The following is a 17639-nucleotide window of genomic DNA, read 5'->3' as shown; positions in this document are numbered from 1 at the left end:
GAGAATTGGATGCGCTCGAGCTCGGAGCTCAAGTCGATATGTGAATGCAAAGTCAAGGGCGGGCGAGTTTGCTGGGGTTAGGTCAAGATGTGAGAAATCGCATGGGTGAGGGCACGTCTAGCCCAGGTACTTTACGCGCGCAACAGAACTCAAGCAGGCAGCCGAGTCAGATGCGCGCTGAGAGTATGCAAGATTAAAAGATACAAAAAGTGAAAGTCGGGGGCGCATCAGAAGGTGTCAAGTAATTTGCTCGAGAAGCGATGGAAAGCCGAAGAGCAAGGAAAATGAGACGGGAAGAAGAAGAACTGTAAATGGGATTAAAGAGCTTCCTCGAACAAGCAAGCTAACAGCTGCGAACAGGTCGAATCGAATCACTAGTTCAAGGTTGCGGCGGCCGTCGCGAGTCGCGAATCGGGTAGGAGCCGGGAGATCCACAAATGCCTTGAGCTTGCGGCAAGGAAGGCTGACGTAAGTAAGATTTTAGAGCCAGGGTCCACAATTCTCCGAACACTTTTTGCTTCTTCCACCCACTGGCTTCCAGGTTATCCTGCCTTTTGCTTGCCTGCCCGTGATCCTTGACTTAGCCATTGGCTATCTAATTACCGATACAAAGGTTCCTGTCCTGTCACTTTTTTGTAACATTCGTCTTGCTCTCTTGATCAGGTTGCAGCCCAATCTGGGTTTCTTGGCTTGCGCGGGCAGCCGTGTTTTCCAGGTTTTTGGTCGTTCTCAAGTGATACTGTAACACTTGCCCCACGTTCTGTGCCCGCTCTACAACGACATTCAAGCCACCCAGCTAATTTAAAAACAGCCCTCTTTGGAGATACTTTTGTCGGAACATACATCTCCCTTTCCAAATTTAAACTTGAACAAAATTACAATCAAAGCTCCGCCAGACTCAAAACATGTCAGACGATGAGGCCGATCCCGAACTCGTCGAACTGCTTCGGCAGCATATTCAAGGGCGACTCAGGGTGAGCGATGAGCCTGAGACTGGTGTACTCCAAGATGCTGAGTATGTCTACGACAACTCGATCGACGTCGCCGTGGATATGCGTTCGACCAAGAACGCCGCTACTGCCATCTACGATGCGATGCAGAAAAAATCATATTCCACCGCCACTTGGAGTGAGCATGAATTGCATCCAAAGCCTGATGGCGGTGAGGCCACTGTCGCTTTCATCTTTACCATGGACCTGCTCAACTTCAGCTTTTGGTCTGAACTGCCGGATGATAAGCGCTTTGCCATCGATTACCGCGGGAAGAAGTGGACAGGCTACTGGAGCTTGGTGGCTGCTCTGCAGAGGGCATTGGAAGAGGGTAAGTCGTTTCCCAGCCTCGTGCTCGGCTTTGTAAGGTTCTGCAGGCCCTGTGGTGCCAGAAAAATGTGCAATCCTTTGCTCCGGACCCTACGTCCCGTGCAGACGCCAGTAGTTGATAACATAGCAATACAAATAAGGGATTCCCATCACGAGTTCCGATTTCTGGCAAAGCGAGGATGAATGTGATCTGGAGGTTCTAAAGCAAGTTTTTCGCTCCGCCACAGACGAGGAGATGCCGTTGCTCGCTGAGCGTCTCTCTTGTCTACGTGAAGCAGGCCAGGTCCTCTACGAAGTACGTGATTCATGTCTATGGTCTCTGTAGTATGCAAAGCTAAGCCGCCATAATCCCTCTCCCTCTACTAGAAATACTCGTGCAGTGCAGCAAATATCATCAAAGCGGCCGATGGCTCGGCGGCTCGATTTGTCAACATCCTGGCTCGAGACTTTTCCTGTTTCCGTGATGAGCACAAGTTACCGGGCGGTCGCCGGAAACCCGTTCGTATCCTCAAGCGCGCTCAGATCTTAGCCGCAGACCTCTGGGCTTGTTTTCAGGGCGAAGGCCCATACGGCAGCTTCCGAGACATTGACAAGATTACCATGTTTGCCGATTATCGTGTCCCGCAGATTCTATGCAGTCTGGGATGCATTGGTTACAGTCCTCCTTTGGACGTCGCTATTAAGGAGAAGCGACTGTTGGAAGTTGGCGGTGTTTGGGAGATGCAGTTGAGAGGTTGGTCTCACTACCTGAAAAGTCGCCCATTTCTCCCATTTTGCAACACCGCTGACACTTCGTTTACATTCTTGAAGCCTGCAGTATCTGGTGTGTAGAACTATTGCGGAGAGAAATCCAGCGGACGCACCCAGATGCCAAGGTCAACGCTATATTGATCGATTTCTTCTTGTACGATACTATGAAGGAGAAAGAGGCTTCCGGTCAGGAGACGGTACCACACCACAGGACGAGGAGCATCTGGTATTGAGACCATAAGCATTATCATTTCGTTTCTGTAGCACCGAGCTACATGGATACGGGAATCTAAAACGTTCCCTAGTCAATACCATCTCATGAACAAGTAACTTTACAATTCCAAAAGCAATTCCTTCGCCAAACGCCCGCCAAACTGGAAACTCCAAGCTGTCAACCAAAGCCAAAGATGGGACAACGGAGCCTCCTCACGAACTGCCGACTCCTATTGCTGTTGAGTTCATGATCTCATCAATGTATGCTCTCTGGCTGCTCTCGTCTACACCAGCAGCTTCCTGGTGTACTAGAACAGCAAGCGCCTCAATCGGAGGGTTCAGTCCCAGACGCTGGGCGCGCATCCACCTCCTCTTGCGCGAACTACCAATGCATGGCTGTCGCAATGGTACCTTGGTCAGCAGTCGGACACTTCAGGATGGTTCGGATGATTAATTATACTTACTCCATACTGTGAGCTAACGTCAAAGTATCTCAGCACTTTCTCGCCAACTTCAAGGTCCTCTTGATGTACTCTTGGTGCCAGTCTCTGTGCCTCTACTCCACTCCAATACTTCTTGATTTGTGCATTTGTGATCTTCTCGGCTCTGATCTCTGCTTCTGATTTCTCCTTGACGACCTCGACTGGGGCCGGGATTTCAAAATCCTCCTGCTGGAACTGGATCTCAGGCTCTGGGTCTACTTTCTTCTCCGAAGGTAGTTCCTTCACCAGCGGTGTGGAAATAAGCTGCTTCTTCCCAGCCGGTGCGACAGGCTTTGTCACGCGGTGCGTAAAACTGAGCTTTGATTGCTTGCCAACTGCACCCTGGGCACTGGCGGACCTCCGTGTGGTGGGCATTGTAGGTAAAGTGGCGATAGTGGAGATTGAGTTTAAGATATCGACGGCAGGCAGGTCTGGTCCGCGGGGTCAAGGTTGTGTTGACGTGCAGGAAGGACAAGGATGGCAATAAGACCAATTGTAAAAGCAAGTTGTATGTCGATATGTTCTTTTCGCACGGAAGTTATTCTTTTGTAGAATGGAGTTGATATTTAGAACAATCCTCCCTAGGTGAGTGGTGTTTGATGTTTGTGGCTTTCGATACTTTGATTGTTTGCACAATCGTTCTTAGTGATCGATAATGAATGACGTCCTTTGGTGGATCAGGCAGGCATCATTTCTGAGTGAGCGATCGATGGACATCGCCCAGATTCTGCTGTCCTGGCAACGCCAAAGTGACCCGAAAACACGTGATTAGATCATTCTGCGACTTCCCTGCACGTGACGTTCTCGTTGCACAAACACCGAGCAGTTGCTTCTTCTGGTCGAGGAACTAGCCAATGTGCATAAAGCAACTGCTCGTGCAATATCAATCCTATCTGAGCATAACTATTCTAAATTTGCCATATTTCCACCTCAAAGCGCGCCCATGGTCTCGACTTGGTCCATGACAGTTTGTTAAGACGAAAGCATGGTAATTCTACTACTGAACTGTACAGCATCGGACGCCCTGTAAGCCGCTTAGGTAAGGAAAATGTGGAGGCCCCGCAGACTTTTCATTTCAAAATCCGATAGCACCGACAGCCGAGGGTGCAAAAGTGGACAACATCCTTACACGCACGGGCGGATACCACAGGGGCTGTACAGATGCCCCAATCTGCTGCCAAGAGTAAAAGTTGGGCCGGCTTGAAGCGTGCGATTTGTCGTCTCTTATTTACATTTCAAAACCTCATTCATTGTCATTGAATATTCCGTCTATTCATGCGGGGAATTTCCTGCCTACGTCTCTTACCTACCTACCTAGGTAGGTACCTGTAGGCACACTTACACACCTTATCCATAGCACCTTTGGTGCCTTGGCGCTGCACCTTTCGTCGATTTGTTTCGCCTTATCAGGGTTAGGGGGGCGGGCACGCGACCAACTGACAGAGGGCCACCCATCTCCCTCTGTGGCTGCAAGCCATATCATGTCATCAACGGGCGACGTACAGACAAAGTTATCCTTCCTCATATCAATCCTGGGCCATCCATTTTAGGTTCTTGTCATGGCAGGAAAAGCGGATGATCGCGGGGCGAATAATGCACCTGCGCAGCCACCCTCTCCACCTCGCCCGACATCTCCGAAGGTTGACCGAGACCAGTGTGACAAGACGCGGGAGGTCAACCAATCCCGTGACCATGATCATGATAGTCACAGTAGATATGACAAGACTGGTGCTTCATCGCCAACCACCCGAGACAGCGATGATGACCAGCCTGGCCAGCCGCCCAGGAAACGACAGAGAGTCAGACTCTCTTGTCTAGAGTGTAGGCGAAGAGTACGTCATGTCCCTTTCGGTTCTGCTTGTATTTTATTTGCACACTCTCTGTCTCTGCTTATTCCTCATCCTCTACCTGTTCTGCCACGCATAATTCACTAACAATTTCCACAGAAGCTGAGTTGCGATCGGTCTATGCCATGCGAGCGTTGCATCAGATCTGGAACTCCTGAGATATGTTCTTATGAGACTCGGCCTGGTCTCGCTCCGCCGGCAAAAAATGGACTCAGTCAGGGGGCACTATCCAGTTTTGAGTCTAGACTATCTCACCCTCCGCCTCCGCCAGGAGAATACCGCAGGGACTCTATCCTATCTCGAGACAATGATCGAATACGTCGTCTCGAGAGCGAAGTAGCTCAGCTGAAGAACCTTCTTTTGGCCAAGGTTGGCAGCAGCTCTTTGGATGGAACTGCCACTCTTGCAGATGGTTCACCTGCCGAGCACTCAAAGCCGGACTACGCCTCCGAAATAGTCCCCGGGACACCGCCTCCTCGTCCGCCGAACAACCCCGAGCAGGACAATGCTGCTGAGGAGGATGAACTTCGGTTCTTCCGAGGCAAGGAGTTTAAAACCCGCTATTTTGGCCCCCACAATGCTTACATGGCATTTAGCGAGCTGACAAGCCTTTATCCTTTCATGAAGGAGACCGCTGATGAGTGGCTAAGCCCACTACATATTCCCAAGAACAAGGACCGTAATCAGCGTAAGCTTGATCGTGAGAGGAAGGCACAGGAGCCAGACCCGACTCTGGAGGCTTTGCTGCCGACCAAGCAGGAGACAGACATCCTTGTTGAGGTTTACCTGGAACAATTTGAGCAGGTGTACCGTATCATACACACGCCAACCTTTCGAAAATCATATGCCAGGTTCTGGGATCCAATGCTCCCTAGAACTGCGTCATTCACCGCTCTAGTGCTTGTCATGATCTCGGTGTCTTGCTGCCTGCACGGTAATACGTCGGGGACTCTTGTGGGTTCTGTTTCTCACGCTCATTACATGGCAGAGAAATGGACCAACGCTTGTGAGAACTGGCACAGGAACCAGAGCGAGAAACATCGGAAACTTATTCATCTCCAGATAGCGTGCCTCATTCACCTTTCAAAGAGAGTGAATATCTTGAAGAAGAAGCGCTTCTGGAAATCCGCTGGAGCGTTGGTTCAAGATGGAATTTCTGTGGGTTTGCACCGCGATCCTGGCCATGTTAGCGATAAAATCTCTGTTTACAACCAGGAAATGCGGCGGCGGCTTTGGGCAACCATCCAGGAGTTTGACCTTCAGGCATCTTTCGACCATGGCCTTCCCAGCCTGCTCAGCTCGCTGCATTTTGACATTACGCCGCCTAGAAACATTGATGACGAGGAGTTTGATGAGGATGTCAAATCACTGCCCAAATCCAAGCCACCTAATGTCTATACGTTTTCCTCGTTTCAACACCTGAGCCGCCAAAGCCTGCCACTTCGGCTTGAGCTTAGCCGTGTGCTGACTGGGTCCCCGGAAGAACTGGACTATGAGCGTGTCATTAGGTATACCAATGAGATAACCCAGGAGATCGACTCGTTGCCATCCTGGGATCTCATGGCTGCACCTACGTTGGGACCTGGTGCAGCTCCTGGCAGCAGCTTGAGCAGTCAGATTTCCGTTTCAAGTCGCCGGCCACTGCTTGCATACACGCTCCTGCATATACAGCTGCGGCAATACATCATACCGCTACACCAACCATACCTACGCCTCAGAAAGACAAACTCCAAGTATCAATACTCTGAAATTGTTTACTACAATGCTGCCAGAGATATGGTATTGCTGCACGATAAGTTGACTGAGCAGGGAGTCCGGACGCTCAGCTTCCTTAGAGAGGACGCATTGACACTGTCCATCAATCTCTGTAGTGTGACCATGCTGCAGCCAAGAGGTCAGTCAGCTCATCATAGAGCCACCATTACAAGCATCACTCCGTTACTGACACCAGCTGCGAGTTAGGTTCAACCAATATGGTCATGGTCAATTCAGAACACACCCTCCGACTTCTTGAAAAGTGTCTCGCTATGAAGGAAGACCGCGTGCTTCGGTGTGGAAATCATGAACCGTGGGCCTATTCTATCATGTGTGCTGCCTATGGGCTTCTCGAGGCGCACTTGGGAGTCAAAACAGCCGAGGTGGCCAAGGCAGGAGCAGCGGAGCGGTTCGTGAATCTACACTATCGGCTAGTCAAGGGTGAAAACCCACCTGCATCATCGATGCAATCAATTCTGTCAAACAGAGCTGCTCTGCAACAACCGCAGAACTATGAGGGCCGGGAGAGGCAAAAGGTTTGTAACGAGTATTTCTTTCATTGTGCAAATCTACTTTTTACGCCTGCTTACTGACTTGCGAAATAGTCCATTACGCCTTTTGCTATTCCCAGCTCTCAAGGCTCGGCGATGAATGGAGTTCACCCTGGAGAGGCTCCGCCGACTCCGTGGTGGCTTAACCCCGTGGTTGATCCAAGTGTAAGGGCTTCCGTACTTTCTTTTCCATTTTTCATTATCCTTCAGCAAATATCCCGCAACATTCACTAATTTTGGCAACTCGCTTTGGTAGATACCTGCACTTCCACAGTCGTCATTCAATCCGGAATTTAATCTTGAGAACCTCGGCCTTAATTTGAATGATCTTTGGAGTGATGCTACATTGGGATTCTCCAACTGAAAGGGTACAGATATGTACCTATCTGCTTGTGATTCGAACATAATATCAAGCCCGATGAGGTGTCAGACAAAGACGCGAACAACATCAAATGTACGATTATCATGATTAACTACTACCAACGGCACACAACCAGTGCCCTCTGGGGCTTATTTAAGATCAATTATATTAATTCTACCTTGAACAACAAACAACTCGCAACATTGCCGCCAAGTGCCATCCTGAGTTACTTTTGTACGCTTTCCGATCTGGTACCCAAGTTGATTGGGTTCAAACGGTTAATAGAACCTTAATGTAAGCATATGGCAGAGGGATACCTAGGTACTTAGGTACTGAGGTACCTCTAGGGTCTACCACCCAATAAATTTGCCCAATCTATCAACGTCTGTTTCTACAAGCTTCACTGGGGTGGCAGGTACTTATCGATGGGTTGTTTGCCAAAGGTAAAGCTGGTAGGTACCTACATGCCTACCTTACCTTACCTCCTTACCCACTTATGCGCTGTGTATCTTGCCACAATGCTGGGTCATCTGGGCTATTCCACCTTCCTGCAACATGGTTGGGTAACTCTACCTTAGGTAGTTATCAAAGCCCATCGTTCCGAGTCTACAGGCAATTGCGCTCATCCCAACTGCACACCCGGGTAACTTACATACCTACCTACCTAGGTAGGTAGGTACCTTAAGGTAGGTATGTACCTAATGTGCCTGGCACCTACGTACTTCCCTAAGATACTGACCTATCAGAACAGCTATCTTGATAGGCACTGAGTCGGTGGGAGAAGATTAACAGGGAAGGCGCGCTGTTAAGTCACATTTGGCAGTCAATACTATTTTCTTGGCGTTATGGGCTCTCTCTGCTCGCCGTCCTGGCAAGCTATTGTCCCTTGAGAAGTTGACGTATGCTGTGAGACGCAGCCTGGACTGCATCCTTCTTTCAACCTGGCCAAGTCCGTCATTCTCTTCATGCCAATGCCATTCTTTGTTTCAAAGCGGAAGATCCGGGAGCATACTACATACTTCTGGGAAACTCTGCTCTGGGTTCTGTATATAAAATGGCTGTCTTCTGTTGTTGTGGCCGTCGACCGCCCAACAAGGACAAGAAGTCAACCTCGCCCCATGATGGGCCCGTGATACCGTCACCACCGCCCCCTGCTATCCTTTCTACGATCTCATCGCCAAGCCAGCCTCCCGTCGCTGAGCCCAACTCAGTCATTCACTTGAATCAATCAAAATGCTCACTGCCTTTGGCAACTCCGATTCCGGGAGCCCCATTGGAGCCCGCCGAGATCAACGAGCTTGTCATTGATGATTCCGACAGCGGACCCGATTCGCCGCAACCAAGGAGAAGTCGCGCCTCGAGCACTCTACATTTTGTCAAAAGTCACCTGCGAAAACACATGTCGCAAGACTCTCTTCAACGGCAGTCTAGGACCACGATCGGTAGTAGTACCGAGGAGCTTGCTCGACGGGCTGAACTGCGACGTCTTATGCGAAAGAGAATACAAGAAGAGCTACAGACCGAAGACAGCCGAGACATGGAAAGCGATGTCCCATCTACCGTCCTGAGATCGTCGGCACCACCGCCTCATTGTGACCAGCTCCCCGGCGGAGGACCGCGTGACAATCTCGAGTTTTCCGTCATCGAAGCTATCGAGGACGTCGGATCTGACAGTAGCCCCGTAGCAACTGAAGAATCAACTTCCTCTTCTCCCGATTCGGCAAACAAGTCTGAATCTGCGGCGGTAAAAGAAGTTTCTCCCAACCCACGTCGAGTGAGCTGTCCAGAATACACGACGTCAACAGATCACTCAAACTCTTTACGACCAGCTTCTCGGGCTGCCCTTCGCGAACGAAGGAACTCCTTGCCGCCTCTATCCTCTAGCTCTCATTCAACACAAGCCCTGGGTTCAAGCGCGACAGGATCTTCATTGGGGTCTTTGTTAGCCTCGGAAAACATTCATAGCGCCAGCGGGCAGGCCGTCACGGCGGTCGTGGTCAATGGCGGCATCTCACCCAAAGACATCAAGCGACATACAACAATCGAGTTCAAAAATACCATCGTTAGACGAGTGCCACGTCGTGATTCTTGGTCTCCAAAGCTACCCGGGGTTTATTCTAAATCCCGATCAAGATCTCCGCCAGTGTCTGATGCTCTCGACCTCGATCACTCGCCCATGAAGACATGGCTGAGATGCCAGGAACTATGTACTACCTCGGGGCCAAGTCACCACAATGAACTGCCTGTCACGCATCACGATGGACCAAGCGATGATAGAGAGCGACGACAAGCAAGATCAGCATCCGAAGCAGATAACCTCACCCTGCAGTCAGGCGTAGATATCGCTCCCGGGAACACAGATCCTAGCGAGCTCCAAGACGCTACTGTCCTTCGCGGTGGAGCTCTTGGTGATGGCGATTGCTCTCATTTAGCCAGCTCGGATTGCTCAGTCCATCCCCCTTCAGCACCATCATCAGTACTTCAGGCACATGAATCTGGCGGCTCTGGAACATTTTCAAATATTTGTCAACCAAGTAAGACCTGCCGAAGATCAATGTCAATAAGCAACTTGATCAGCTTGAATATGGGGTTCGGTTTAGCGACCAAGTGGCTTCAGCCATTTTCCAACCGAGAATCGTGCAGGTTTCCGAGCAGCAAGGTCGTCATGGTCCAAAACAACACGTCAACTGTCAGCCTCCCAGTCCTAGGAAGCGTTGGGACTATCCCCTTTGCGCCATCAGGAGCGGTTTCCGAAGCATCTAGCTACCATCGCCGTGAAGCAGAGCTCCTGTCTATTCCAAAGAGGTTTACTCCAGGGCGCGTGGTCAACTTCCAATCCTCAAGTCGCTTCAGAGAGGAGTTCGAAGAGCAGCATGATAAGCAGGCAGCTGAAAGACCGTCCTTGTTCACACGACTGCATCTAACCATTCCCAAAAGAGCAAAACTTGCCTCTAGAGCTCCAGCAATCGATGATGGAGTTGACTTGACTGGGGCACAGCTCTCAACATCTGGTGGAGTTCACGTGAATGGCAAGCATTTTCCAAGCCCAGGAGGGGCAATCGGCATGTCGTTGCCGTACAAAGAGTCTTCGGCTCATTCTTCCAACATACCAGAAAGCGCCGAAGACGTCTGGCGACGTGCTATCAGGGCTGAGGCTGACGAGCGTCGGTCTCTCGTCTGCGGCAGTATCAGGAGAAGCAGCCTAAGGACGCCTAGCCCTTGCGCTCTCCGCATGGGAGAGGGTTCAAGGCCGAGTAAACTGCCATTAACTGAGTCGAGCATGCACAGACCGAGCCACTCAGGTCTCTTCGAAATGAGAGCGTCAGTAAGTCAACAGGAGTACGAATACGAGGGGTTCCTGAAGAGCTCAAAGTCGTCCAACCAGGCTTTGGAGGACTGGGTTCGTCAGAAATTTGAAGACGCTCCCAAAACGAACTACACAAGCGAAAAGATCCCGAAGTCATGGGCGAGGTTCCCATCACACACAAGAAAACAGAGAAATGGCCCGGTCAGCAGCGAGAGCCATGTGCTAGCCAAGGACTTTGCAGTCAAGTCGGAGGCTGTGAATGCCATGACCACATGGCTCACTGACCAGGATAGCACCAAGACCGCAGCCACAGCAACATCTGCGAAGAAAGTTGTGAGGGGATCTCGAGTTCTATCTGGGAAGCTAAACAAGCTCATGAAGATCAGCCTCGACAAGCTTGTTCCCTCTCGGGATGCCCGTGGAGATGCCGTGAGCGAGGTTGGCAACTCGGGGCGCTTGGGCTTCGACAGCAGTCAAGTAGAGTATCCAGAGCTACAAATCCAGCCGAGCCCTGGTGCCTTTCGGGAACTACAAGCACTTGAGCATGAGATTGAGTCGCTCAAAGGCACGATGACACAACACAGTCGGCAACAATCGGCCGAATCACGCCAAATTAACGGCGAACTCTCTGGTATTAGTAGCAACTTCATCTCGATGATACAGGATGTATCCTATTCGGTCGACGGTATGAGAGAGCAATCTATTTCTATGACTGCGGAAGTGACATTGCCTGTCAAACCATCGCCAAACCCTTCAAGACCCGCGATAGCCCCTACAACGCCAAGCAACAATCGGGTATTACTGGATCAGGAGATCCTGCTGATGTCCAAAGGCTCCAGTGCCAGCGAAAGTGAGGTCTTTGTTACCCCAACTAGCCAGATTTTTAATAGCGAGAGTCCCACGTCCGCGGCAGTATCAAGGACCAGTAATGGGAAGACTGCTGACTTGGATGATGATTCGGTATCGGCGAGAAGCACATACACAGTGATTACGGGCTTTCCAACAGGTAGAGGGGCCGATAGGAGGCCATCATTGCAGACTCCCACGCATCCGAAGACTTCATAGCATATCAACATCGCAAGACTCCAAGACTTTTTACGTTTACTAGCGACATGCTGGTCTTGACTGGCTATTTCCAGCTCAATTTAGTGAGGCCTTTTGCTCTCGGGCCAGAGCATTGCCATCCGTCTTACGATGGATAAGTTCTCTTACAACTAATACGACTATCGCAAGAGTTCGCATGAGGCCGTAAATATTCCATTGAGCTGGTACTTATATGGCCTGGACAGTGGCAAACGGCTCTTCTCGGATCATTTGAAGATGTGAGACTGTAGAAAAACTTTTGATGCCTAGCAGGGCTTGACCCCAGGTGTTGCAGCAGGATTTATCTATACAAATACGTACCGAGGGGTTTTCTTGTTTCTTTTTGTGGTTGCTTTTCAATAGTGGACTTTTGTTTGCACTCATATGACCAATTTCGTTTCTGTTGTTGTTTTAGAAGTAGTTATGGGATAAATATGAGTTCTGGCGCAGATGCTTGTAAAGATTGAGAGACAAGCTCTTCGGTGCAAGTTGAAGATATGTGATAGCCTAGCTACTACTTTCTAGCACAGCCCCAACAGAGCGACTGTCAAGTATCACATCAGCTTCATGTCTCCAGCTGGATGCTCTTTCCGAAGCGTGCATACAGCTCCACCTTGAGCTGTGTCATTTCCTCCCGGATCGAGCCCAGACGGTCCTCGATATCCTCGATCTGGCCCTCTACCTTAGCGGTCGAGGTCCCGAGCATTTCCTGAGCCTGCGGCAGGGGAACGTGGAAGAAGGCGTCGCCGACCTTGTAGGGAACCGAATCGTCTTCGTCGGCCAGCTCCAGCTCCATGGTGATGTCGTCGAGCTCCTCTTTTTCTTTCTGTTGTTTTCGATTAGAAAAAAAAAAGTGATATTGGTCTTGTCAGTTTGCCTTTTGAGTGACGGGTGGAGTGCGGAACATGATGGTATTGATAGGTGAGGGCACTATCGCCGTTTGTTGGAGGAATGAAAAATACAAGGGCAGTAATGATACACATTAAATTTAAATGATTAAAAGATGTAGAGGGAAGACATACGTTCTTAGATTTGAGCTCTTCTTGGAGTACAAGTTCTCGTTGATGCAGACGGCTGAATCGGTTGATCTTGTCTTGGTCCTCACGGCGGACTTCAACCTCATCCCCAGCGGAAACCTCATCTTCTTTTGTTAACTGAGGGGTGAGTGGGATTTTTTTTTGTATTTTGTTTCCTTGATTAGCTCTCTGATCGTTCCCTCGGGATTTTCCAAGAGCAGCCTTGAGCCAAATACCAAAAACTCACCATTCGTCTCTGCATCTTGTCTTGTTTGGTTTCTTTCCCAACGTTCCTTTCTTTGACGTTGGCTACTTTCTACAAAATCCCACCTCCTAGCAGGCTGTTTTTGGTGTACCTTAATGCCTGATGTTGATCCCACAGTTGGATTGGTTACAGTGCGAAGCTGTCTCCATTCTGTGCAGAGATACACTGTGACGTATTCTAGTTCTACCGCAGTGGGTTGGATCATTGCTAGGGTTCGGGTTTAACCATCAACCAACCAACTCATTCTGGACATCCGCTATAACTCAATTCAACTCTATCCCCACGCGCCTTTTTCTCATCCTCCTCATCAAACCATACGAGCTGAGTCCAGTCGCCAAAGGGGATAAATACAGGCGACAATGGCTCCAGGACGGAAGCTTTATCCACGGGCGACCGTCAAGAAGATCATCAAGGCCGAGTCCGATTGCAATGTTAGCAAGGATGCCGACGTCACGGTCAGTAAAGAGACATTTGAGGCATACCAAGCCCCCAGCCCCATGCTATTTATCCTTGACGCGTCTGCTGCTTTTCATCACGCGTGGCATCCTTATTCTGATTTCCCCACTAATACCCGTTCGAATTTAAATTGATAGATATTCGTGGACTATATCCGCTTCTTGCAGACGTAAGCAAGAAATAATGGGGTTCTCTATTTCCATGACATTTATATCATCACACTGACACATGTAACTTTCTGTTTGTTTGTTTGTTTGCTGTCAGTGTGGTGAAGGAGGCAGCAATTGAAAGCAAAAAGGCTGGCGAAAAAGGCATCACCCCAAGGAGCGTCAAGAAAGTCACGCCCGTAAGTTACAAAGCACCCCCGGTCGTGGGTTTCACCACCACATACAAGAGTTGACCAGCATATCTACGATATCCAGGACTCGCTCTCAAAATTCAAGCTTTGAGTGCCGATTAATTGTATTTTCTATAATGGCGCCGATGCGATATACACTAATGGACTGGCTGGAAAGACGAGAGTTATTTACAATCGAGCTGCGGCTGGTTTTGTTTGAAAGTGCAGACCTCGTATACGATGTCAAGCACTGGATTTCTGGGTCTCCTAAGGTCAACCCTCAGATTCAACGAGTCGGGGGCGGGCTAGAGACGATTGCATTTTAATGTTAACGACTGAGATTCTAGAAACCACACTAGTGCTACCTAGTCTAGCAACCGTCATGTCCAAGTTCGAAAGGGCCAGCCAGGTTTCAGCTTGTTGATGCATGCTCTTGTTATGTTCGTCTTACGTACATCTTCAGTCTAGTCTAGTTCTACGTTTAGACTAGTCTCCCTTAACTGAACACACGAGCAAAGTAATTACAACGAATGCTAAAGTGGGAAACGTTATATGGCATGTATTCAGTCCCCATCATGACCCACCCAGTATTAATATCTAACCAGTGCGTATGCAACGTTTATATCCCGAAAGCAAATCGAGTATTACTCGTTAATGTTATCTCAGATCGCAAAGTTCAATCGCGAACTGGTAGCAAGTGAATCGCAACTGAGTTGTCACTCGGTTTATGGATGGGTAGATACGATAGCTTGAATTGCTTGCTTTACTACGTAGGTAGGTACGTACCTTGAACAAGACCAGCCAAATAACGCTACCCTTGATTCGCGCTACTAATTCTCAGGGCTTCTCCACGATTCTTTTCCACTTTCAAGGGTCTGTAGGTATTCTACCATGCCTACCACTGTACTTCGCACATACCACAATAGCATGCCTAGAGTGCATGGGAATTGGCCCGTGCTTCATGTTAGGGCGGGTACCTAAGGTACTCAATGCTCCCTGTTTAAGCAAGGATGTGGGGTGTTAACATCTGAACCAAGAGCTTGTTGGCTGCTGGCTCAGATTCGAATGGGCGGAAGCTGTCCAGTCGTGACGTTTCGGCCAAATTTTTTTGACGAAACAGTAAACAATCATCACACATTTTCCCTCGCCTCCACCAAACAGTACTTGACCCATTGATGATACTTGACTACTAAGTGCATCTCTTAGACCACATATCACTCTTCTCCAAACCACTGATTCCAACACTACAGCCATTATCTGTCCTTTCACGACCAGCCTGCACCTGCACGCGACACTACCTTTTAAACCCTCGACAAACACCCCTCCCTTCGTAACTTGGACTTTGCAGTGCGCAGAAATCCAGTACCCATTCACCTGTCTACAGGTTCACAACTTACCCTCTCATATTACTCACCGAAATATTTAAAATGGCCGCCGCTGCTGTTCAGAACCCCCCAGTCCAGGCCGAGTCCAAATCGGCCAAGAAGAAGAAGGCCAAGATGGAGCGCACCGAGTCCCCTGCTCCTGCTTCTGTTGGTACGCCCGCGGAAAAGCCCAGCTCGGTAGTCGGTGATGGCGAGGAGGGCGAGAACCCCTACATCCGGGACATGCAAAAGTTTGTGAACTTCCACTGGTCTATTCTATGCAGTCCGGGCTGTTCCTCATCGCTCCCTTGGCCATCTAATACTCACATTGACTTTGTAGGAACATCCGAAACGTCAACAAGAAGATTGTACGTATCTTAGTTGAACAACTTTAGTGACAAATCTCACTTTCCTCTGCCAGGTATTCGACTAACGCACCGATATAGAGCAACATTACCAAGACCGAGACCGTCGTTTCCGAGCATAAGGGCAAGACGTTGGATGAGCTTGTGAAGCTGAAGATCATCAACGCCGACCAAAAGGCCTCTATCCAAAAGAAGGAGGGTTTGCAGACGCAGCTAGCCCAGCTTGAGGAGCAACTGAGCCAATACAAGAAGATAGACCAGGAGTACCGGACACGGGCCAATCAGATCAAGACCGAGCTGGAGAAGACTTTGACCGACCGCTATGAGAAGGAGAAGGCGGATGCAGTGGCTGAGGTCAAGGCAGAGCTCTCCGGTGCGGCCGACAAGACCCTGCATGATAGCTTGCTAGTCATTTCGCAATTCCTCCGTCTTGCAGCTGCGCGTCGTGGAGAGGAGCATGACCCTGAGCTTGACGAGAACCGCGCCCTGGAGGGTGTTCTGTTGCAGGTATACTCTGGCGACGAGGAAGGTGTAGCAACCATGTTGAAGCTGGTTCAGGGCTCGTCTGAGAAGGCCAAGAGCGTGGCAAGCGAGCCTCTTGAGGCAACCTGTGCGTACATCCGCAATCTCTTTATGACCAGTGCTTTTCTTTGTGTGTGGCTAACATTATTGCGACCCATCCTTAGTTGCCCAAATCAAGCAGGCTGCTGTTGCCCATGCAGTACCGCTTTACACCGAAGGCGCTGCTGCTGAGACGGAGATTACTGAGCCTGCCACAGACCCCACCATCGCAAACGCTGGCCTGACCGAGATTGACGCTGGTGTGGATGTCGCTGTCACCAACGGCCATTCTGCCGAGGCTCCCGCTGCGAGTTCCAACACGGGCGTTCCCGCGAACGCTGATGTGGGTGAGGGTGCTGCCAACGCTGCTGCCGATTCGCAGTGGGATGCTGGAAATGCCAGCATGTCTGCCTCCCAGGAGTGGGTGGAGGTTCCTCGAGAGCCTACCGAGACCGACAACGGTCTCACTGCTACACCTGCTGCTCCCGCCAACACTCAGTCTTGGGCTGATGATGCTGCTGACCATGCTGCAGAGGTATGTCTTTGTGACACTCAAAGATGCATGGAATGGACTTTACTGACTCTACCGACTTTTACTCAGACTCCTGCGGTCCCCGCCGACCCCAACGATGGTTTCCAGTCTGTTCAGGGACGTAACCGTGGCCGTGGAGACCGAGAGGGAGGCAACTTGCGCGGACGGGGCAACTACCGTGGCAACCGCGGCTTCCGTGGCGACGGTCGTGGCCGTGGCCGCGGTCGCGGCAGGGGAGGCAACGGCGGTCAGCACCACCAGCAACGCAACACCGACGAATCTTAGGATGATGTGTCGATTGTTCCCACTTCTCCTGAACCTACTCTCTGGTAGGGTTGGGGTGCCTCCTAACACATGCCTCTTCCTTTTCCTCTCCGAAGCGTGCCTTCTTATCTTTCTTCCTGTTTACCTTCACACCCGACCTTTCTGCATCCCTTTTTGTGTCCCTTCTTCCAGTACCTCTCCTCGTGTTCCTGTCTCGTGCCTGCATTTGATGGAGTATGGTTGCGGCAGAGCATTGGAAATGAAGTGGACACATTCCGCAGACCTTCTCTCATATTTGTCACCCGTCAGCAACGCATATCACACCGGCGCATGATGTCTTTGAAAAAGCTTTTTTATTCTTCTCTTCTGCCCTGACGGCTACAGTCGTGGCTTTTTTTTTTCTTTTCAAGCTGTGGCAACAACCCTCAATAACCTTTACCGATAATTTTATCGCCAGGAAACAGATGGCCCTTGGGTAGCTCTCTAGGTGTCTATCCAAACGGGTTCATTTGTACTCCATATCAGAGGCGGGCATTGCTGACAAGGTGTGCTATCTACCAGCACCTGTCTACTCAGCTAACTTTTTTGTGTCGAAGCTTTTTTTTGTAACAATGTAAAACAGATAAATGGATGATCTTGGGCTGGGATTCTGTGGCTGGTTGGGAAATGGTCAGGAGGAAAAGTTCTTGAGTTAATAATAAGAGAACAATAATGAGGCGACTTTGATTGCCACTACATAAGGATGTGCCGACAGTTTGTGCCTCCATGTACTTGTGAAGCGGACAAAGTGCAAGTCCTACCACAGCTTGAA

At 50.0% G+C, this 17639-nt stretch overlaps 7 protein-coding genes across 7 annotated transcripts; 5 read left to right on the top strand and 2 right to left on the bottom strand.

The window, feature by feature from the left end:
- Positions 1 to 594: 594 nt before the first annotated feature.
- On the top strand, positions 595 to 3458 carry PgNI_05798 (uncharacterized protein). The gene is made up of 6 exons (XM_031125829.1): positions 595 to 741; positions 812 to 1320; positions 1460 to 1614; positions 1686 to 2052; positions 2130 to 2678; positions 2747 to 3458. The coding sequence occupies exons 2-5, from the start codon at positions 906 to 908 to the stop codon at positions 2300 to 2302; spliced, it is 1110 nt and encodes a 369-aa protein (XP_030981771.1). The 5' UTR covers positions 595 to 741; positions 812 to 905; the 3' UTR covers positions 2303 to 2678; positions 2747 to 3458.
- PgNI_05799 (uncharacterized protein) lies at positions 2496 to 3139 on the bottom strand (the record flags this gene model as incomplete). Its single annotated transcript, XM_031125830.1, has 2 exons — positions 2496 to 2678; positions 2747 to 3139. The coding sequence occupies 2 exons, from the start codon at positions 3137 to 3139 to the stop codon at positions 2496 to 2498; spliced, it is 576 nt and encodes a 191-aa protein (XP_030981772.1).
- Positions 3459 to 3685: 227 nt separating the features above from the next.
- PgNI_05797 (uncharacterized protein) lies at positions 3686 to 7525 on the top strand. Its single transcript, XM_031125828.1, has 5 exons — positions 3686 to 4596; positions 4711 to 6505; positions 6574 to 6902; positions 6972 to 7082; positions 7174 to 7525. The coding sequence occupies exons 1-5, from the start codon at positions 4324 to 4326 to the stop codon at positions 7279 to 7281; spliced, it is 2616 nt and encodes an 871-aa protein (XP_030981776.1). The 5' UTR covers positions 3686 to 4323; the 3' UTR covers positions 7282 to 7525.
- Positions 7526 to 8332: 807 nt separating this feature from the next.
- PgNI_05796 (uncharacterized protein) lies at positions 8333 to 11650 on the top strand (the record flags this gene model as incomplete). The annotated part of the gene is made up of 1 exon (XM_031125827.1): positions 8333 to 11650. The coding sequence occupies one exon, from the start codon at positions 8333 to 8335 to the stop codon at positions 11648 to 11650; it is 3318 nt and encodes a 1105-aa protein (XP_030981775.1).
- Positions 11651 to 12109: 459 nt separating this feature from the next.
- PgNI_05795 (uncharacterized protein) lies at positions 12110 to 13137 on the bottom strand. The gene is made up of 3 exons (XM_031125826.1): positions 12932 to 13137; positions 12691 to 12822; positions 12110 to 12494 (listed from the first exon to the last, which is right to left on the bottom strand). The coding sequence occupies exons 1-3, from the start codon at positions 12944 to 12946 to the stop codon at positions 12234 to 12236; spliced, it is 408 nt and encodes a 135-aa protein (XP_030981774.1). The 5' UTR covers positions 12947 to 13137; the 3' UTR covers positions 12110 to 12233.
- Positions 13138 to 13188: 51 nt separating this feature from the next.
- On the top strand, positions 13189 to 14291 carry PgNI_05794 (uncharacterized protein). Its single transcript, XM_031125825.1, has 4 exons — positions 13189 to 13404; positions 13543 to 13574; positions 13670 to 13751; positions 13828 to 14291. Exons 1-4 carry the CDS (start codon positions 13309 to 13311, stop codon positions 13852 to 13854), a joined length of 237 nt encoding a protein of 78 aa, XP_030981773.1. The 5' UTR covers positions 13189 to 13308; the 3' UTR covers positions 13855 to 14291.
- A 548-nt stretch (positions 14292 to 14839) lies between these two features.
- On the top strand, positions 14840 to 17547 carry PgNI_05793 (uncharacterized protein). Its single transcript, XM_031125824.1, has 5 exons — positions 14840 to 15357; positions 15447 to 15474; positions 15553 to 16081; positions 16158 to 16567; positions 16634 to 17547. The coding sequence occupies exons 1-5, from the start codon at positions 15170 to 15172 to the stop codon at positions 16847 to 16849; spliced, it is 1371 nt and encodes a 456-aa protein (XP_030981780.1). The 5' UTR covers positions 14840 to 15169; the 3' UTR covers positions 16850 to 17547.
- Positions 17548 to 17639: the final 92 nt, after the last annotated feature.

This window comes from Pyricularia grisea, chromosome I, assembly GCF_004355905.1.
Source record: "Pyricularia grisea strain NI907 chromosome I, whole genome shotgun sequence".
Taxonomy (NCBI): Eukaryota; Fungi; Ascomycota; class Sordariomycetes; order Magnaporthales; family Pyriculariaceae; genus Pyricularia; species Pyricularia grisea.
Note: the sequence above shows the minus strand (reverse complement) of the source record. Positions and strands in the feature narration are given on the sequence as shown.

Excerpts from the sequence above, each read along its gene's own strand:
- PgNI_05798 (XM_031125829.1), top strand. The coding sequence starts at position 906 with ATGTCAGACGATGAGGCCGATCCCGAACTCGTCGAACTGCTTCGGCAG. Across the intron at positions 1,615-1,685 it reads CAGGCCAGGTCCTCTACGAA|AAATACTCGTGCAGTGCAGC; the intron begins GTACGTGATTCA and ends TCCCTCTACTAG. Across the intron at positions 2,053-2,129 it reads TTGGGAGATGCAGTTGAGAG|CCTGCAGTATCTGGTGTGTA; the intron begins GTTGGTCTCACT and ends ACATTCTTGAAG.
- PgNI_05797 (XM_031125828.1), top strand. The coding sequence starts at position 4,324 with ATGGCAGGAAAAGCGGATGATCGCGGGGCGAATAATGCACCTGCGCAG. Across the intron at positions 4,597-4,710 it reads GTCTAGAGTGTAGGCGAAGA|AAGCTGAGTTGCGATCGGTC; the intron begins GTACGTCATGTC and ends CAATTTCCACAG. Across the intron at positions 6,903-6,971 it reads AGGGCCGGGAGAGGCAAAAG|TCCATTACGCCTTTTGCTAT; the intron begins GTTTGTAACGAG and ends CTTGCGAAATAG.
- PgNI_05795 (XM_031125826.1), bottom strand. Across the intron at positions 12,495-12,690 it reads AAGAGCTCAAATCTAAGAAC|AAAGAAAAAGAGGAGCTCGA; the intron begins GTATGTCTTCCC and ends CGAAAACAACAG.
- PgNI_05794 (XM_031125825.1), top strand. The coding sequence starts at position 13,309 with ATGGCTCCAGGACGGAAGCTTTATCCACGGGCGACCGTCAAGAAGATC. Across the intron at positions 13,405-13,542 it reads GCAAGGATGCCGACGTCACG|ATATTCGTGGACTATATCCG; the intron begins GTCAGTAAAGAG and ends TTAAATTGATAG. Across the intron at positions 13,752-13,827 it reads GCGTCAAGAAAGTCACGCCC|GACTCGCTCTCAAAATTCAA; the intron begins GTAAGTTACAAA and ends TACGATATCCAG.
- PgNI_05793 (XM_031125824.1), top strand. The coding sequence starts at position 15,170 with ATGGCCGCCGCTGCTGTTCAGAACCCCCCAGTCCAGGCCGAGTCCAAA. Across the intron at positions 15,475-15,552 it reads GAAACGTCAACAAGAAGATT|AGCAACATTACCAAGACCGA; the intron begins GTACGTATCTTA and ends GCACCGATATAG. Across the intron at positions 16,082-16,157 it reads CGAGCCTCTTGAGGCAACCT|TTGCCCAAATCAAGCAGGCT; the intron begins GTGCGTACATCC and ends ACCCATCCTTAG.